General features: G+C 35.9%; 5 protein-coding genes across 12 annotated transcripts; 4 read left to right on the top strand and 1 right to left on the bottom strand.

Annotated features, from left to right (window-relative positions):
- Window positions 1-3,105: 3,105 nt before the first annotated feature.
- Window positions 3,106-4,500, top strand: LOC8285706 (ethylene-responsive transcription factor LEP). The gene has a single exon (XM_002512637.3). It carries the CDS (start codon window positions 3,172-3,174, stop codon window positions 4,006-4,008), a length of 837 nt encoding a protein of 278 aa, XP_002512683.1. The 5' UTR covers window positions 3,106-3,171; the 3' UTR covers window positions 4,009-4,500.
- A 330-nt stretch (window positions 4,501-4,830) lies between these two features.
- On the top strand, window positions 4,831-5,712 carry LOC8285705. The gene is made up of 3 exons (XM_002512636.4): window positions 4,831-4,984; window positions 5,073-5,455; window positions 5,526-5,712. Exons 1-3 carry the CDS (start codon window positions 4,967-4,969, stop codon window positions 5,578-5,580), a joined length of 456 nt encoding a protein of 151 aa, XP_002512682.2. The 5' UTR covers window positions 4,831-4,966; the 3' UTR covers window positions 5,581-5,712.
- Window positions 5,713-7,715: 2,003 nt separating this feature from the next.
- Window positions 7,716-10,088, top strand: LOC8285704 (mediator-associated protein 2). 6 transcript variants are annotated; one of them, XM_015729158.3, is made up of 5 exons: window positions 7,716-7,946; window positions 8,068-8,202; window positions 8,294-8,372; window positions 8,476-8,559; window positions 9,290-10,088. In XM_015729158.3, exons 2-5 carry the CDS (start codon window positions 8,086-8,088, stop codon window positions 9,634-9,636), a joined length of 627 nt encoding a protein of 208 aa, XP_015584644.1. In that variant the 5' UTR covers window positions 7,716-7,946; window positions 8,068-8,085; the 3' UTR covers window positions 9,637-10,088. The 6 variants fall into 6 exon arrangements, with proteins under 6 accessions (XP_015584644.1, XP_015584648.1, XP_015584647.1 ...); XM_015729162.3 differs by having other exon boundaries at window positions 7,725-7,950; window positions 8,075-8,202; XM_015729161.3 differs by having other exon boundaries at window positions 7,725-7,954; window positions 8,075-8,202.
- A 351-nt stretch (window positions 10,089-10,439) lies between these two features.
- On the top strand, window positions 10,440-12,979 carry LOC8285703 (sterol 14-demethylase). Of its 2 annotated transcripts, none has more exons than XM_015714991.3 (3): window positions 10,440-10,749; window positions 10,941-11,408; window positions 11,811-12,979. In XM_015714991.3, exons 2-3 carry the CDS (start codon window positions 10,947-10,949, stop codon window positions 12,807-12,809), a joined length of 1,461 nt encoding a protein of 486 aa, XP_015570477.1. In that variant the 5' UTR covers window positions 10,440-10,749; window positions 10,941-10,946; the 3' UTR covers window positions 12,810-12,979. The 2 variants fall into 2 exon arrangements, with proteins under 2 accessions (XP_015570477.1, XP_002512680.1); XM_002512634.4 differs by having other exon boundaries at window positions 10,441-10,749; window positions 10,938-11,408.
- Window positions 12,980-13,395: 416 nt separating this feature from the next.
- LOC8285702 (peptidyl-prolyl cis-trans isomerase FKBP19, chloroplastic) lies at window positions 13,396-16,266 on the bottom strand. 2 transcript variants are annotated; one of them, XM_002512633.4, is made up of 11 exons: window positions 15,931-16,201; window positions 15,791-15,851; window positions 15,583-15,693; window positions 15,390-15,475; window positions 15,248-15,298; window positions 14,658-14,738; window positions 14,533-14,577; window positions 14,155-14,210; window positions 13,928-14,003; window positions 13,692-13,844; window positions 13,396-13,605 (listed from the first exon to the last, which is right to left on the bottom strand). In XM_002512633.4, the coding sequence occupies exons 1-10, from the start codon at window positions 16,006-16,008 to the stop codon at window positions 13,749-13,751; spliced, it is 741 nt and encodes a 246-aa protein (XP_002512679.1). In that variant the 5' UTR covers window positions 16,009-16,201; the 3' UTR covers window positions 13,396-13,605; window positions 13,692-13,748. The 2 variants fall into 2 exon arrangements, with proteins under 2 accessions (XP_002512679.1, XP_015570481.1); XM_015714995.2 differs by lacking the exon at window positions 13,396-13,605 and having other exon boundaries at window positions 13,772-13,844; window positions 13,928-14,011; window positions 15,931-16,266.
- Between the last annotated feature and the right edge of the window lie 5 nt (window positions 16,267-16,271).

Here is a 16,271-nt window from a genome sequence, read left to right as displayed (position 1 = left end):
AGGGAAAACCTCTTATTTCTTAAATTGAAATGAGAAAATCTCAATCCCTCAAATTTATAGATACATAAAGTTAAGGCATGTGCTTCACCAGCAAAATTTATTTATTTTATTCCCATTTCTCTATTGCCAGGCTTTCACCAAATTCTTAATTATAAAGAACAAAAGTACAAAAATTTCATCCTCAAACTCATACTTTTAATTATATATTCATTAATTATTGATGGTTTAAGAAAACTATAACTTCATAAGGTAATTAAGGATATGTTATTGCAAAGAAATAAATGAAAGGGAAATGTGTTGGAATCCAAATATGAGTCAAAGGTAGAGCCTAGAAATGTAGGTAGCAAATTTTTGGCTCAAGGGAATATCACTCGAGTGCCTCATATCTTTATCTAATAATATTATTATTATTATTATAATAGGTCCATTAATGGTCAGTTTTGGTATATCTTCATCTTCCTTTTTTACCTTTATTTTATTGCTACTGCTTACATTTTGATAACTCAGTTGACACTGCGGAGAGCTTTTCTTTCTTTTTTTGTTTGTTTTGGTCGCAACTGCTCAATTTCACATGGGAAAAAGAGTTCTTTTTTTTGCTGAAAACAGGGCAGATGTATTGTACACAAAACATTTTCACATTTGGTAATACTTTGAACGCATCCAATAACAAAAAGGACTTTTGATGAGCAACCTTTCTACTTGGTTTCGATGCAGTTTTTTAAAAGATTTTGACCATTCCTTGTCTCCCATTATCAATCACTAATAAGTTTTTGATTATCAAGTTGCAATTGGAGCATTATTTAACGACACTTTCTATTTTTAAAATATAAAATAGAAAATAAATTTAGTCTATAAATAAAATACTCTTTATTAAATAAAATATACTTTTTAAAATAAAGAACTCCCTCGGAATTGCTATTGGGTAATGCTAAAAATATAGCCTTTAATTCAATAGGGAAAAAGCCGGTGAGAAAAGATTGCTTAAAACTATAACCGCAAAGTCAAAAAATGAGATTGGTTTCTCGGAGAAGACTGGTGCTAGTAATTACTTGTATGGCTAATATATATATTTACCAAATCCCAATGCACGTGCAAATGTTCACTCAAATATGTCCCTCCTCAAAAGTTGACCTATTAATGTGACCTTTGTTTCAAGTGGGAACGAGTTTTTAAGAGGTGCTGCGGGGTTTCTTGAGGCTTTTATAGCTTAACCTCATATAACTCAAACACGTACTCTATATATTCAAAATTAAAATGAAGTCCCGAATACCTTTCTCGCATCCACTGTTTCATATGGTTGATAATTATATGAGTGTAAATTACAATCTTTAATATTAATATCATAAAGAAAATTCAGCTTGTTCTATTCATGATAAAATCGTTTCCCTAGCTCTTGGTTTTATCTTATTCTAATAAGTAGGTGTTGGTAGTGATTTGCTTTGATCGAAAAAGCATTCTCTTGCATATCCTTCTCACATGCAACCCAATTCATGCCTGGAGTGTTGATACCAATGTGCAGCCGAGGATGCTCCAAAACTAACCAAATTATAAAATTAGGAAAAAAGTGGTTTCCGTGGAATTTGAAAAGAAGTAAAAGCAACCCATTAGGGTTTGAAAAGGTGAAGAAGGGATCGTGGAACATATCATTATATTACCCTCAAATTGCCTGCACATGGCTGAGATAATGATATTCCCTTTGCGTTCCACGTAAAGAAAATACAAAACAACAGAAGGCTAGCCCTCCCCTCCCCATATACATGACTAATATAGGGTAACATGAGCTTTTTGTATGCGGGCGTGTAGCAATACAATGCATTTTGTATAACCTAAAACATAAAAAAGTCAGTTCGAGAACTTAAATGCCAATCAATCTAATAATAATAATAATAATAATAATAATAATAACAATAATATTGGGATGATGGGTACTGACAAGTGAATGATGATGGGAATGATAATTGGATTTGATGTATTGAGCAATCATATGTTATGCGTCTCAGTTTGCAGCTTTATGGGTTTGGAAAAGTTGTGGAGAGGCATGCATTCTGATAATCCCTCTCTCTCTTACACTTAGAAGTTGGCAATGGCATGTGACCGACTACATTTTATTCATATCTGCTAATTATGACTCATGACTATATCATATCTGACAATCATATACTTAATTTGAAGAGAAACCTGTTCAATGCGAGGACCAATCATTGCCCTCGAGCCCTGCCCATCATTGCATACTTCATTCTCTACAAACTAATTCTATATGTTAATAATATATTAATAATTTTGTTTATTTCTCCTAAAATTAGTTTCCACAATTTTAATTTATTATAATATATAGTAATCTTAAACTATTAGTAGTTCTTTTATGTTTGTATAGAGTACGAAACATTAAGAAGTTATTGCCATTTAGATCATTAGTTCCAATAAAAGATAACAACATCAATCTACTTAAGTTTTATCCATAACCTATTTTTAAGTTGTCCTTTATGATCAAAGTAATAGTAACTATCTGTAAAATGCATGACTAAATTATTAATATATATACATTACTTATTCGACTTACATGCTCACCCATCTATTATTCATTGTAATATATATGTTAGAAGTAAATAAGTGTTTGCCATGCAGCTACCCACTTTATCGTGATGACTCAACAAACCTAAGATATGCATAATTAACAAAACACAGTATTTCTAATTTAGAGGGAAAAAGGAGATTGTGATAAACTATAGACTGATTCCTACATAAGTTGGCAATGTGTTTGTACACAAAAACGAAAGGAAAATATACACATACATATATTAATTAATACATTGATTATGCAAACATTAGTTCCACCCTTTGTATTAATTGTCCGAAAAATATATTACACGTAGGAATCGCAGTGATATGATACTATGGTTTTACTGTCATTGTGAAGTATTAATGGACCCACTCTTCCGATCATTAGCAACTGGACTGATGATTATTATTGAAGAAACCCAAAATTAATTATGAAGGGTAACCATGGTATAATCAAAATTTAAGAACGTGTTACTATGGCCTTAAACCCGGTCGCTTATTTAAACTCCTGTCCGGATTAACGATCCCTGCAATTATTCCATTCTCTGTCAGTTTTAATCTCTTTCTGACTCTTATCCCTTGTCTTGTATACAGCCTATCCAGTTAATTACTATGGATTTCACCAGCTCAAATAGCAATTCACCCTCACCTTCGAAGACCAAAAGAAAGCAGCAGCAGCAGAATGACCAAAGTGACCAACACCAACAAGTAAGGTTCTTGGGAGTGAGAAGAAGACCATGGGGCCGATACGCAGCAGAGATTAGAGACCCTTCTACTAAAGAGAGGCATTGGCTCGGCACTTTTGACACTGCTGAGGAGGCTGCTTTGGCCTATGACCGTGCCGCCCGTTCCATGCGTGGCTTCAAGGCTCGCACCAACTTTGTCTACTCGGATATGCCCGGTGGTTCATCTGTCACCTCCATTATCTCACCCGATGAATCCCAACACCACATATCTGCTCTCTTTGCTCCTCCTTGTCAATATAGCCAAAATGACACCAACCAGCAACTTCTTTTCACTGCACAAGACTGCACCTTCAATGAATCATCCTTCCGTTACGCTAATAACAGTGGATTTGTGACAGGTGGTGGAGAAGGATGGATTCCTGGGGCCGTGGCTGCTGGCTCTTTCCAGCCCGTTACTGCCTCTATGGCTGCTGGTGACGGGTCCAATCATTGCTCTACCAATGACATTGAGCTCCCTCCTTTGCCTCCTGATTTCACTACTTCTAGCTGCTACGGATCCGATTTGGGTCATGAACTTTGGAACGACACTGCCCTTTTCGGGTTTTCTCAAGAACCTACAAATGGGCCTGACCCTACATCAACTGGAACTTTTGATCCCGACGAGTTTCTACAGCATAGCCCGTTGTTCGGAAGGCTGCCATCTGTTTCTGATACGATGATGGACAGCTTTGATTTGGGTTCATCATCTGCCTTCTTTTTCTAAAGTTACGTACGTCCTTAGCAGCTACGCATATCCATATAGAAACCCTTACTCTCTCTCTCTCTCTTTCTATATATATATATATATATATATGTGACATTTTTCCTTTTTTCTTCTCTTCGTTTTTGGGAGCTTGGCTCCTTGGTGGTGCCACAGCCATTTTTCATGTTCTGCCTGCCTTGTGAGCTCGTGAAGACAATAGCAAGGGTTTTTAGATTTGTTCTCAACAAGAAAGGAGATCGATGCAACAGCGTGCTTTGCATCCTCTTTGCATATGATACGTTATGCAATGTGTGTGTGTGTGTGTGTGTGTGTGTGTGTGTGTGTGTGTGTGTGTGTGTGTGTGTCTTTTTTTTTTGAAATACAAAGTGTACGCCATTTTGCCTTTCGGGAATACGAATGTATAATGATTGGCTTACGAGGCACTTCTAATTATAGCTTCTGATATATGTTGTATTATTCTTTTTAGCACTTGAAATATCCCAAATATGGGCAGTTTTCTTTCAGGAAAATCGATGTGGACAAAGAAAAAATCTACGTTAGGATGCTTAAAGATGAGCGCTTAATTATTATAATTTTGTATTGTCTGCCGAATAGATTGAGAGTGTAGAGATGATGGACACAAGCAGTTGGTAATCGGGTGGACAATAGCAATGGTAGAAGACATATGCATCCTCTGGACTTGTCAATTTGTCATTCATTGGCTTTAGTCAATACGGATAATAATAATAATAGCGGGTGTACAACTAACTTTCCGTTACAAAAAAAATTAAAATAAAAAAAAAGAGCATGTGTGCCAAAGTGTCATTCTCCCAATCAATTTCTGCTCCTTTTTCTACGTTTTCTGGCGGAAATCTTCCTCTTTGCCACTTTTTATATGCATACATTCGTAATATTATTCCCACAACGCCTCTCTTCCCCTGCTCTACTTGGTTAGTTTCTTTTTCGCGATTAATTGCCGATGGCTTTCAGGGCAACCGTAAGTGATTAATTTCCCAAGCATGTGGATTCCATAAATGTTTTACCCAATTTTTGGTTTTGTTTTATGATGATATATTAAACTGCAGAGGCAATGGAGAAAATTAATGGTGACGGGGCGATTGGGGGAGAAGCAATCATTTGCAACAGCGAGCAGCAGTCCAAAGATTGCAGAAAGCGGTCACAACAAATATGCATTAATGGGAGAGTTTGCGCCTGTATATATGGTGATGGGATTTGTAAGTGTGGCAATTGGGATCGGATTGCACACTGCAAAGCAGCAGCTGGTGCATTCCCCGAGTGTTAACATCAGTAAGAAAAGGAGAGAATCGCTACCGGAGGTTGATATCCCTGAGGTCGTTAGTTGCAATGGTGATAAATTTATCAACAAATCATTCCTGAGGAAGGTGGCTCATATTCAGAAGGATAAACGCACTCTTCCTGATCCGACCCTCCCTAATCCTTACACGAGGTTCCCTTCTTTTCTTTCCTGCGCAAGAAACTTCCATCAATTAATTGTTAATTTCTTATATTGCTTGCAGGTCTCGAGAAGCAGAGACCCTCGCTACAGTTGGTGTGAATCCACGGCGCCACTGATCGAATTAACACCTATCCATTCTATTTCTTCTCTGTTATGTTTCTGTTTTCACATCATTATTTATTTTCTTTTTAATTAGTCTCCATGCCATTTTGTAAATACAATATTCAATCTCTGGGTTATTGTCTTAATAGTTACTTAGAACCAATAAGGAATCTACGACTAGCAGTAGCAGGGCAGGCAGCTTACTTAAACCATTTTGGATTTATTTTTCATTAATCTGAGTACTTAAATCATCCGAATAGTAAAATCATCGGATCAATCTTCATTTGTAAATGATTATTTTATCAATGAATTTTTACCATTAAACCAAAAGAAACTATAAAAATTACAATACAAAAGCACACTTTCATGAGAGGAACCGTTAAGAAATAAATGATTCTTTTCATTTTTTTTGTAGGTTTCAAAAGCCTTTAAGCCATATTTTGTTTGATATTCTATTTAATGAATACAGAGAGTTTTGTTGTTTTTGAGTTTGCCTGATTCTATTTATTCTGTCTTCTGTCCCTGTTTCTTATTCTGTACTGTAACCTCTAAAGGTATAACTGCAACTTGAATTCAAAAACTGTTTATGTAACACCGTTACTATAAATCTAAATTTTACAATCCATCGGCAAGTTTCAAATATTTTGTTATTTAAATTTTATTCTTCGGGTCAAAAATAAACTATTATCAATTATTTTAATTAAATCCTTTAATTAATAATATGGATTGTTGTACTGTGGTTATTTAGTTCTTGGATTAATTTTAAGGATGGTAGGGCGGATATTTTTCGGTACCTTACCCATCTAGTCTTATTGGAACATATTTGGGTAGTTATAAAAGGGTTTGAAATTTAAATTTATTATTCGTGTCGGATTTGAGTCGAGTTCGCCCGGATAGATACTCGCTATCCGAACCCATTTATATAGTTGGATACGAGTATAGAATATCCGAACTCACTATCCGTTTATTTAAGTTGGTATCTTATAGGGTATCCATAGGTACCCTATGCTTTTGTTCTCCATGTATATTGAACCTTACACCTAAAAAAATAAAATTATTCTACCATTAGGCCATTTATTTTCTTTTATAGAAAATGCACATATATATATACAAACATATACATACACATACACATATACCTATACACACACACATATATACAAACATATAATATATATATATATATACAATACATATATGTACATATATAAATACAAATACATATACATATATATAATACATATATATACATATATAATATATTATACTAAATCACGTTAAAAAAATATTATAATACTCAACCTAGCATATTAGCATTATTGATTTATGATTATGAAGTGTTGGTATGATATTAATCATATTTATTAAATAATCTTAACTAATTTTATTTTTTAACTAATTAATATGATATAAAAGAATCTTATACCATATTATTATATAGTATAATTTAAATTTAAATTTTAATATTAATAAGTAAGAAGAGAAAAAACTGTGCTCTAATTGGCTGGATTTGTAGCCAACTCAGTGGAATCTTCCTGCATTGAGATCTTCTGTGTGCTGAATTGATGGAGCTGCATTTTCATATTCTTATTAATGTATAATAATTAAAATAAGTATTTTATATATATATATATATATATATAATATGGATTGGTGAATTAATAGAAGAAGATGCTTCTCCATATCTACGCCTATTGTTATTAACAAATGTGCACTAATAATGACATTAAGCCGACTGGTTGTGGGAAATAATTTGTCAATTATTTCAATCAATAACCTCTACCCTCTACCTTTAAACTTTTATATGCAGTTAGTATTATCTTTTCAGTCATAAGTGTTTTTTATTTATAAATTATATAGAATTTAATTAAATACTAAAACAATGATCAATAAATGACTTAATTAATAATTTGTTATAGAACTAATTCATTTAAGTATATGAATCGTATTAGTATAAACTAATATTTTTAAAATTAACATTATTATTTAATTATAAAGTAATATAGTAATTATTTAACATCAATCAATATGTATGAAAAACAAACACGTATACTGGTATTAAAACATTTAGCAATCTAAACTTTTATTGTAAAGTTATATATCAGAAATATAAATATCTGAAAAATAAAAGAAAAAACTATAAATAGAAATACATTATTTTAATTTTAGGGAAGATATGCAAAATTGCAGTTGCTGCCTCTAAAAGAAAATATCGGGATAAGTAAAAACGGCAAGGGTTTGTTGGAGGCTCTAAGGTTAGGGCTTAGGAGGAAGAGGAGGAGGAGCAGCAGCAGCAGCAGACTAAAGCCTCAAAGCAACAGACGCAATTATACTTTTTTTCTCTCAGCGTTGGCTCTTCTTCACGCTTCCGCCTCTCTATGTAAGTAGGTATTATTTTTTCCAAAGAAGAAAAAGAAATTGATAAGAGATTCTTGTAGTTGTGCGTGGAAGGTTTTCGACGAAGTGCCTCTGGATTTGATATAATTAAATTTCTTTTCTAGTTTGTAGTTATTGGAGCAATGGATGGTTATAGAGCCGAAGCGGGATTTGAAGAAGACTCAAGGGAACCTCTTGTTGATCTTTCTTTCACCGACTCCACCTCTGAGCTTTGGCTCATTCAATGGCCTCATAATGAAGTTGATCCCTCTTCTTTTTTCCTTTTATTTATTTATTTATAGATTTTCTGACTTCGAATTTTGAGTTTAATGGTTTGCTCTTGCATTGCAGCTTCCTGATTTCAATGGGAAAGAAATCTCACTCAATCTTTACACTGATGGATGCTTGGCTACTTTTGAGGGCTCATCAGGTCACTCTGAACGCTATTCCCATGCTTGCTTGTTCAAAGTTGTCGCATGTGAATTAATCTCAGTTTATTCATTATTCCTGAATCATGTTTTTTTTTTTATCAGGCAAAGTGTATGATGTGGTCAGTTCTGCTGCCCAAGAACCAGATGCCACAGTATTCTTATCCTCTGCTTCACAAACTAAAATTGGTATATTTTATCAATCTTCTTCTCTATTTCATTCCTCAGATGCTTCGTTATTATATCAGCTCTCCAGATACTAACTCTCCATTTTAATTACATTTGAATTGTTTTCTCTTCTTTGAAGAGCTAAATCTTTTAATTTTTCACACGTCTTCCGGGATATTTGTGTCAAACTATTCTTTCCTCTTTGAAAATCCTGGGTGCCGGTAGTTTAGGATTAAGTGCTATTGCTATTGTTTAAAATGGATACACAGTATAGATAGACCTTAATGATGTTAATTTGATTTACAACCAAAAGTCTAAAGGATTATATCTTGCTCTAGAACCAACGGAGTGAAGTTTGCCATTTATTTATTTATTTATATAGCCACTGAATTGTATGATTTCAACTTCTTGGAATGATGCTGAGAATTATTAGCATCATATGAAATTCCATGAAACCATTTATGTTTCGTTTTTGGTGGTTATTAGTGATTGCAAGTGTCTTAGTTTATGTCCTTTAAGAAAAGATCATGTCGAGGATAGGATATGGTTTGCTAATTTAAGCATTTGACCTATGAACTAGTCTTGACATAGTTGTATATTATTAGTTATGAAATATGAAGTTTTGGACTATATGAATCGTTGTTGCTGTTCTAGTTATGTGCTGTGTTGCTGTTGTATGCTTGAATAAACAGTGTGAATCTTGTTATATTATGTATTTGTGTGCTTTTAACATAGCTGTCTGCATTTACAGTGGGGAATGTTTCACGGAGAGTTTCTCTTGTCCATTTCCCTGACCCTAAAGAACTTGAGAAACAAGAAGCTGAAAAGAAATCGAAACGAATGTATCAGATGTCTGCCGGATCTTCCTATCATTCTGCGACCCCAACCCAAAGTACTAAGCTTAGGAACTCTTACTCATTAAGGGGGCATGCAGCTTCAACACACAGCAGTAGGCACAGGAGTTCTTTGTCTGAAGCAGGCGAGCAATCTAGTGCCAAAAAAAGAAGACATAAGTACGAACGGACTGCATCAACAGATCGGTCTACTCTAGATTCTGGACGGGGTCAAAGTGGATATACGATTTCAGGGTCATCATAAGCATTGACGCTAAAGGGGAGAATGGAGGAGATTAAAGATGAGGAGTAAGTTTCCCCTGGTAGCACTTTGTTTCCTCCCGTGGAAATGAATGCATTTTGTTACTAAGTGACTGGACAATGATGAAGAAATGGCAGTTCTGATCTTTCTTTTGTTTTGCTTTTATTATTAGTTATTGGAAAGTGAGTGAAATTCTCATTGCCCGATCATTCCAGAGATCCCAGCTTTCAATAGTTGCAAAAAACCTAGAATATTTATATGTGATGTGATTGTTTGTTATTGATTTTGTTTCCTGTATGTCTCAGTGGAAAAACAAAACTGGTTCTGCTACAGGGTGTTGAATATTGGTGTAGGATAGGTACATGGGTGATGTGGGGTTTCTCTTAAATCAGATATTATTTTTTGGGTTAAGCGAATGGAAGGATGATGATATGTAATGCAATTTACTTTAAGAATGATGGTTGGTTTATGCAGCATATAATTTGGTCAGATATTCAACACCATAATAACACAATACTTTTGAATCTCATTTGGTTTACTATTAAAATTTCAAATTGATCGTGAAATAGAGAAGAGAAGAATAACTTCCACATGTCACGTGCTGTGGTGCAACTATATTTAATTAATGGGTAATACTTTTTATTTTTATTTTTTAACGAATATATAATCTGCTTATAGAAATAGACATACTATTTCTTGTGTAAATTGATGGGTGGGGTTGAGATATAATGCTTGGCACAGCACACGTTATTAGTTAATTAAAATGAAACAAAACAAGGAAGCCCACTGTTTTAGAAGCAGAGGCAATGAGGCCACTTTCAGCTCACATGAACTCCCAATTTCCTCTGCTAACAGCTAAGCTTTGTGTTGTGGTCCCTTTTCCAAAACGACGGACGACACTCTTCTTTCTTTCTTTTTTCCTAAAATTAATTTCTTTTTAACCTTTAATTACGCCTGCTCCTCCTCATCCTCTCACTCTCACTCTCACTCTCACTCTCACTCTAATCTCTCAATTAGTGTGACTAATGTGAGAGCCGTCGTCATTAGCCTCACTCACATCTGATTACTCATTCTCTTCTATCCTTCTCTCTCTTTATTTCCCTTTCAATTCCTCAGGTATCTCTCTTGCTCCACATTTCCCTCGATTTCTCCGTTTAACTTTACACTTTCTTATTTGCTTTTCTTTTCTTACAAAAAAAATTTAATATTTTTTATCATTCTTTTTAATTTTATAATAAATCAGAAACTTTTGCTTTGATTTTTAATGTTGAATCTTGCTCCCTTTTTTTTTTTTAATCTTTCAGCAGTAACCCATGGATTCCGATAACAACCTAATGAACGTGCTTCTAGTAATCGCAGCCACACTGTTAGTGGCGAAGCTTATCTCTGCATTTGTATTGCCCAGATCTAGAAAGCGTCTTCCTCCGGTCGTCAAAGGCTTGCCCCTGGTCGGAGGGCTCTTCCGGTTCTTGAAAGGACCCATCATTATGCTTCGGGATGAGTATCCGAAGCTTGGGAGTGTTTTCACTGTCAACCTTGCTCAAAAGAAGATCACCTTCTTTATTGGCCCTGAAGTCTCTGCTCACTTCTTCAAGGCCCCAGAGTCTGACCTCAGCCAGCAGGAGGTTTATCAATTCAATGTTCCTACTTTCGGACCTGGCGTTGTCTTTGATGTCGATTATTCCATTCGCCAAGAGCAATTCCGCTTCTTTACCGAGGCTCTTAGAGTCCATAAACTTAAGGGCTATGTCGATCAGATGGTCATGGAAGCCCAGGTACATTCTCTCTCTCTTTTTCTTATCTTGCAAGTTTTTCTTTGCCTTTATATGTCTGCATTTTACTCATTATTTCAATTTTGCGTTATGCTAATGCAACATGTGGAGTCAAATGCAAATTCCTAGCTTTTTTAGTATTTAATTCATTGAAAGCCTCCATTCATAGCCTGCTACCTTTATCTTGGTGGTACTGGTGATAGTATAGACAATTGTGAATTGAGACGTTATGTTTATCTACTCTTTGTAACTAATAGGTGCATACATGGTTATCTATGTTTGGTATTGTTTACTTTAATTCTGAACCAGTCATGATTTGACTTGATTTGATTTTTCACTCCTACATTATGTAGGAGTTCCATGCCAATGTGCTAACTTTTGTGTTGCCATTTTGGAACCGGGCAGGATTACTTCTCAAAGTGGGGAGATAGTGGTGAAGTAGACTTAAAGTATGAACTCGAGCATCTGATTATATTGACAGCCAGTAGATGTCTTCTGGGTCGAGAAGTTCGTGATAAGCTTTTCGATGATGTGTCTGCTCTATTCCATGATCTGGACAATGGAATGCTCCCCATCAGTGTATTATTCCCATACCTGCCCATTCCAGCTCACCGACGCCGTGACAGAGCCCGCAAGAAGCTGGCAGAAATCTTTGCAAATATCATAGCTTCCCGCAAACTTGCTGGAAAAACAGAGAATGACATGCTGCAGTGCTTTATTGATTCGAAGTACAAAGATGGTCGCCCAACAACTGAAGCCGAGGTTACTGGTCTGCTTATTGCTGCACTGTTTGCTGGGCAGCACACCAGTTCCATCACCTCTACTTGGACCGGGGCCTACCTGCTCCGTTACAAAGAGTATTTATCTGCTGTATTGGAGGAACAGAAAACCCTGATGGAAAAACATGGAAACAAGGTTGATCATGATATCTTGTCTGAAATGGATGTCCTGTATAGGTGCATTAAGGAAGCCCTAAGGCTCCATCCTCCCCTAATAATGCTGCTGCGAAGCTCCCACAGTGATTTTAGCGTGAAAACCCGAGACGGGAAAGAATATGACATCCCAAAGGGCCACATTGTAGCAACATCACCGGCATTTGCAAACAGGCTTCCTCATATCTATAAGAATCCAGACAGATATGATCCGGACAGATATTCTGCTGGGAGAGAAGAAGATAAAGTGGCAGGAGCCTTTTCATATATTTCTTTTGGTGGAGGCAGGCATGGCTGCCTCGGTGAACCTTTTGCATTTTTGCAGATAAAGGCTATCTGGAGCCATTTGCTGAGGAATTTTGAATTTGAGCTAGTATCTCCTTTTCCTGAGACTGACTGGAATGCAATGGTTGTGGGTGTGAAAGGAAAGGTGATGGTACGCTATAAGCGCAGGGAGCTTTCAGTAAACTAGTGAAATCAACGTTAACTTATGGATGTTAAAACATTATGCTCTCTATAACTTGTTTGGTGTTTTGATTTATTTATGTTTCTAGGAGGTGTTTTGCCCTCCTTAAGCAGTGGTCGTTTTTATGATATTTTGTTTAATTAATGTAGCTTGCGACACTCTAGTTTCTTCTTGAATTGTGATGATGGAAACTAGGGGTTTCATTCTGGCGGCATTACCAGTTCAAGTTTTGGTAGGCTTGAAGAAAGTAAAGCAGCAAATTAGAACTCATACCTTTTGTGTAATTTTTACTTCCTCCATTGGCTAACCTTCGTCTGTGGCTGTATAAGATGATCATGGTCTTATCATGTTCTCTTACAAAAATAGTGATAAGTTTGGAATTTATTCTGAAACATGAACGGAGCAGGCACCTGCTTAAAGTTGACTCACTAGGAAGACAAATCCCCACGTATCCTGGATTTTTTTTTTTTGTTAATGTTAATCGATTGAATTGAATTCACCTATTGTTGAGGCCTTGAGTTTTCAATAAACAGGCATAGTTTTCATAGCCAGCAAGCCATAGTTCAATCCAACCTTTCACCAAAGACAAATATACATCCTATCCAAAAAGGAAAAGGAAAGAGAGAGATTTAGCCATAACTATTTAGCAAAATTCTTCAATCATTCATATTTCCGTACAGCTCTTTTTGTAATAACAATAAGCAGAGCCTCTGCCAGTTTCATGAACTAAATTCTCCAAGTCCCTCGAGTGGTAGTGTTTCCTGATGTGAATCCTTTTTAACTGAAGACTCTTTTTGCTCACCTAGATTGAACAAACAAACTCTTTATAAATTGGGACTACAAACCTCTGCAGAAATAAAAGAGATCATTTATGGAATAACAGATAACCTAAAATTTTGAAGGTCCTATTGGAGTATCTTGACATTGACAATTGATCACTTGAACTCAGCGCGGTAAGATTTTGAGCAGCTCTATATCAAACAGCAGAGTTTTGTCTATCAGCCCCTGGTTCCTCAGCACAAAATCCAAGGCTCTTTGACCCTGCAAAAACCGAAAAGTATTTCTCCTTCTGGAAATATATAATATGACTGTAACACAGCATCAGAAAAAGAGTCGGGCATTACTGAAAAGGTTGTCGGCCTTGGGCCACTCCTATTGAAATCATTCTCAGGATATCCCAGTTCTGGGGGAACAATTATCCTGCATCACTGTGACGTATATGTGAAACTTGAGCACATTCTATGTGCAAGTTATCTTAAAAATTAAAAGGATCAAAAGATTCAAAAAACTTTAGTCAAATGCTACTGCAGGAAGACGATAGTTATATATTTGATACAACCAGATGCAGCACCTTCTAACTCCGCCCAAAGTCATCCCTGAAACAGCTTCCTCAAAAGCTGGAATTACCTAAAAATTAAAGATCCAGGAGAACCATGTTATGCCTCAATGTTGAGTACAGCATTAAGGACAGAAGTGAACCATGCGTAATGGAGTTGACATGCTCAAATATCAATATTCACCATGTAGCAGAATTTATATCTGTGCATTTGCACCACACCACTGGATGAATAAATGCACCTCTAAAAGGATAAACTACCAAATAGAACACTGCAAACTAAGATAAAAGTTCCTAAGAATTGTAGGACATCAAGGAGACAAGAAGATTAGTTACATTCGAGCTGTAAGAACAACATTGCTCAAATCTTCAAACTGAAAATAACAGTCTCACCTCTCCGGATCCTAGTTTGAATTTGAAGAAGTCCTTATCATTACCCTGCATATTAGGAACTGATGAAGCACTGTGAAGCTAGTCAAGCACCTCAACTCCAGAAAGAACTGAGAAGCATTTCATACCTCAAAGGATCCACCCTTTGTCTTGTTTCTAGCTTCAAATATGCGGCCGTAGTATCCTATGGTGTAACCATCCCAATCAACCTGAAACAAATGTATAGTTCATACATTACTTTAACTATGCCAACTAGAGAGTAAAACAAAAAAAATTGAAACTCGAACTTGAAAATTGAAAGCTACACAATCGTTAGTGCAGAAATCCACGAGTGTACTAGGAATTCGTAGCAACATAAACCTATCTGAAGTTTTAAAATCTGAACTCAATAATTTAAGCATTATTCAGTGACAGAAAAACGAGGAAGGTTGATATATTAAATCTCAAGGCATAGAATAGGGTTCTCTTGGTTTGGTAATTTCACATTGTTTCATGTAACCTGAACCATCAGCCAGATGAGTAGAAACTTCCAATCTGATGCTTTAATTGAACATTACAATTTGATATTTCCCCAAGAAAGAAAGAGAAATCATTTAGTATTAAAGCAACAGAGAGGAGTTTCACAAATTTATATTCGGCTGAGAAAGAAAAGGCAGAAAGCCGAAGGAATGCCTTAAATAAGAAAAAGAAGGAAAAGAAAAAAGAATTCTTCCCTTACCACAACTGTCTCTCCCATCTTAGGCTTGGGGCCATCTCCTACTCTTAGGTCCTGCATTCTTTTTTTTCCATTTATTAATGCAAAATATCTAAAAGAGAGCAGATAGATAGAGAAGGAATTTAGATAGTAATTAATAGCTGACCTTAAACTGAAGACCTGATTGAGTTTCAGTGTAGTCCGGATAGCGCATCTTTGACTTGCCATAGTCCTTCCCTCGGATTGCTGGCACTGCATATATAGAAATACGGCCAGGAAATGATGAGTTGTTCATAGATGGATTGGGAACGAGTAATAGTGAAAGAAAGATGCCAAGTGATGAAGAAGAGGTTACTTACTGTCAGCAAATTCAGATGCAACAGCCAGTGTATCATTTGAAGCACTCCATAGAGCTCCACCCAGTAATCCAAAGGATAAGACGACCACTTCTCTTCTCCCTGCAGTGTGAACTGAAAGAACCAAACATTTGTAACTTAAATTAAAAGAGAGAGAGAGAGAGAGAGAAAGAATTAAGAAAGAAAAAAGGGAAGTGAAATAATAAATAACCGGATAGAGCGGAATGGGGGAAATGGTGGGGGTGATGAGCAGCGATTGGTCGGCGCCATTTCTGAAACATAAAGCAGAAGTCATGCTTGTTTAAGAAAATAAGGAATGAAAATTGGAGGTAGAAATGATACAATACGCACGGTGGTTGAAGCTCTTCCGCCGGATGGCGTCAAGGATTGGAATTGGGGGGGTATTCCGATTGCAGATATTGAAGCCATTAGAAATTGGGTAAATGTATGAGTTATCAATAATAAAGAGAGAGAGAGAGAGATTAGATGCTGTGGTTACGACGCGGGAAGATAACGTCCTCACCTTTTATACGCAATAATCCTCTCTCCCTTTCCACAAAACTTGTTTGTTTCTCCATTTCAACTCTTCTTTGGCTTTCGGAGTTTAACAATAAATTATAATAATTTAGTGGGGTGAATGCTTAATTTTGATTTAAGAGAAAAAATAGAACTATTTCATGTCCTACTTTACC

Source organism: Ricinus communis, chromosome 10, assembly GCF_019578655.1.
Source record: "Ricinus communis isolate WT05 ecotype wild-type chromosome 10, ASM1957865v1, whole genome shotgun sequence".
Taxonomy (NCBI): domain Eukaryota; kingdom Viridiplantae; phylum Streptophyta; class Magnoliopsida; order Malpighiales; family Euphorbiaceae; genus Ricinus; species Ricinus communis.
Note: the sequence above shows the minus strand (reverse complement) of the source record. Positions and strands in the feature narration are given on the sequence as shown.

Bases quoted from the DNA above. Each gene is read 5' to 3' on its own strand.
- LOC8285706 (XM_002512637.3), top strand. From the start codon at position 3,172: ATGGATTTCACCAGCTCAAATAGCAATTCACCCTCACCTTCGAAGACC.
- LOC8285705 (XM_002512636.4), top strand. The intron at 5,456-5,525 runs GTTCCCTTCTTT...TATTGCTTGCAG, and splicing joins CTCCCTAATCCTTACACGAG to GTCTCGAGAAGCAGAGACCC.
- LOC8285704 (XM_015729158.3), top strand. From the start codon at position 8,086: ATGGATGGTTATAGAGCCGAAGCGGGATTTGAAGAAGACTCAAGGGAA. The intron at 8,203-8,293 runs GTTGATCCCTCT...CTTGCATTGCAG, and splicing joins TTCAATGGCCTCATAATGAA to CTTCCTGATTTCAATGGGAA. The intron at 8,373-8,475 runs GTCACTCTGAAC...TTTTTTTATCAG, and splicing joins TACTTTTGAGGGCTCATCAG to GCAAAGTGTATGATGTGGTC.
- LOC8285703 (XM_015714991.3), top strand. From the start codon at position 10,947: ATGGATTCCGATAACAACCTAATGAACGTGCTTCTAGTAATCGCAGCC. The intron at 11,409-11,810 runs GTACATTCTCTC...GGAACCGGGCAG, and splicing joins AGATGGTCATGGAAGCCCAG to GATTACTTCTCAAAGTGGGG.
- LOC8285702 (XM_002512633.4), bottom strand. From the start codon at position 16,008: ATGGCTTCAATATCTGCAATCGGAATACCCCCCCAATTCCAATCCTTG. The intron at 15,476-15,582 runs GTAAGTAACCTC...CTATATATGCAG, and splicing joins TGCATCTGAATTTGCTGACA to TGCCAGCAATCCGAGGGAAG. The intron at 15,299-15,389 runs GTCAGCTATTAA...AAAAGAATGCAG, and splicing joins AATCAGGTCTTCAGTTTAAG to GACCTAAGAGTAGGAGATGG.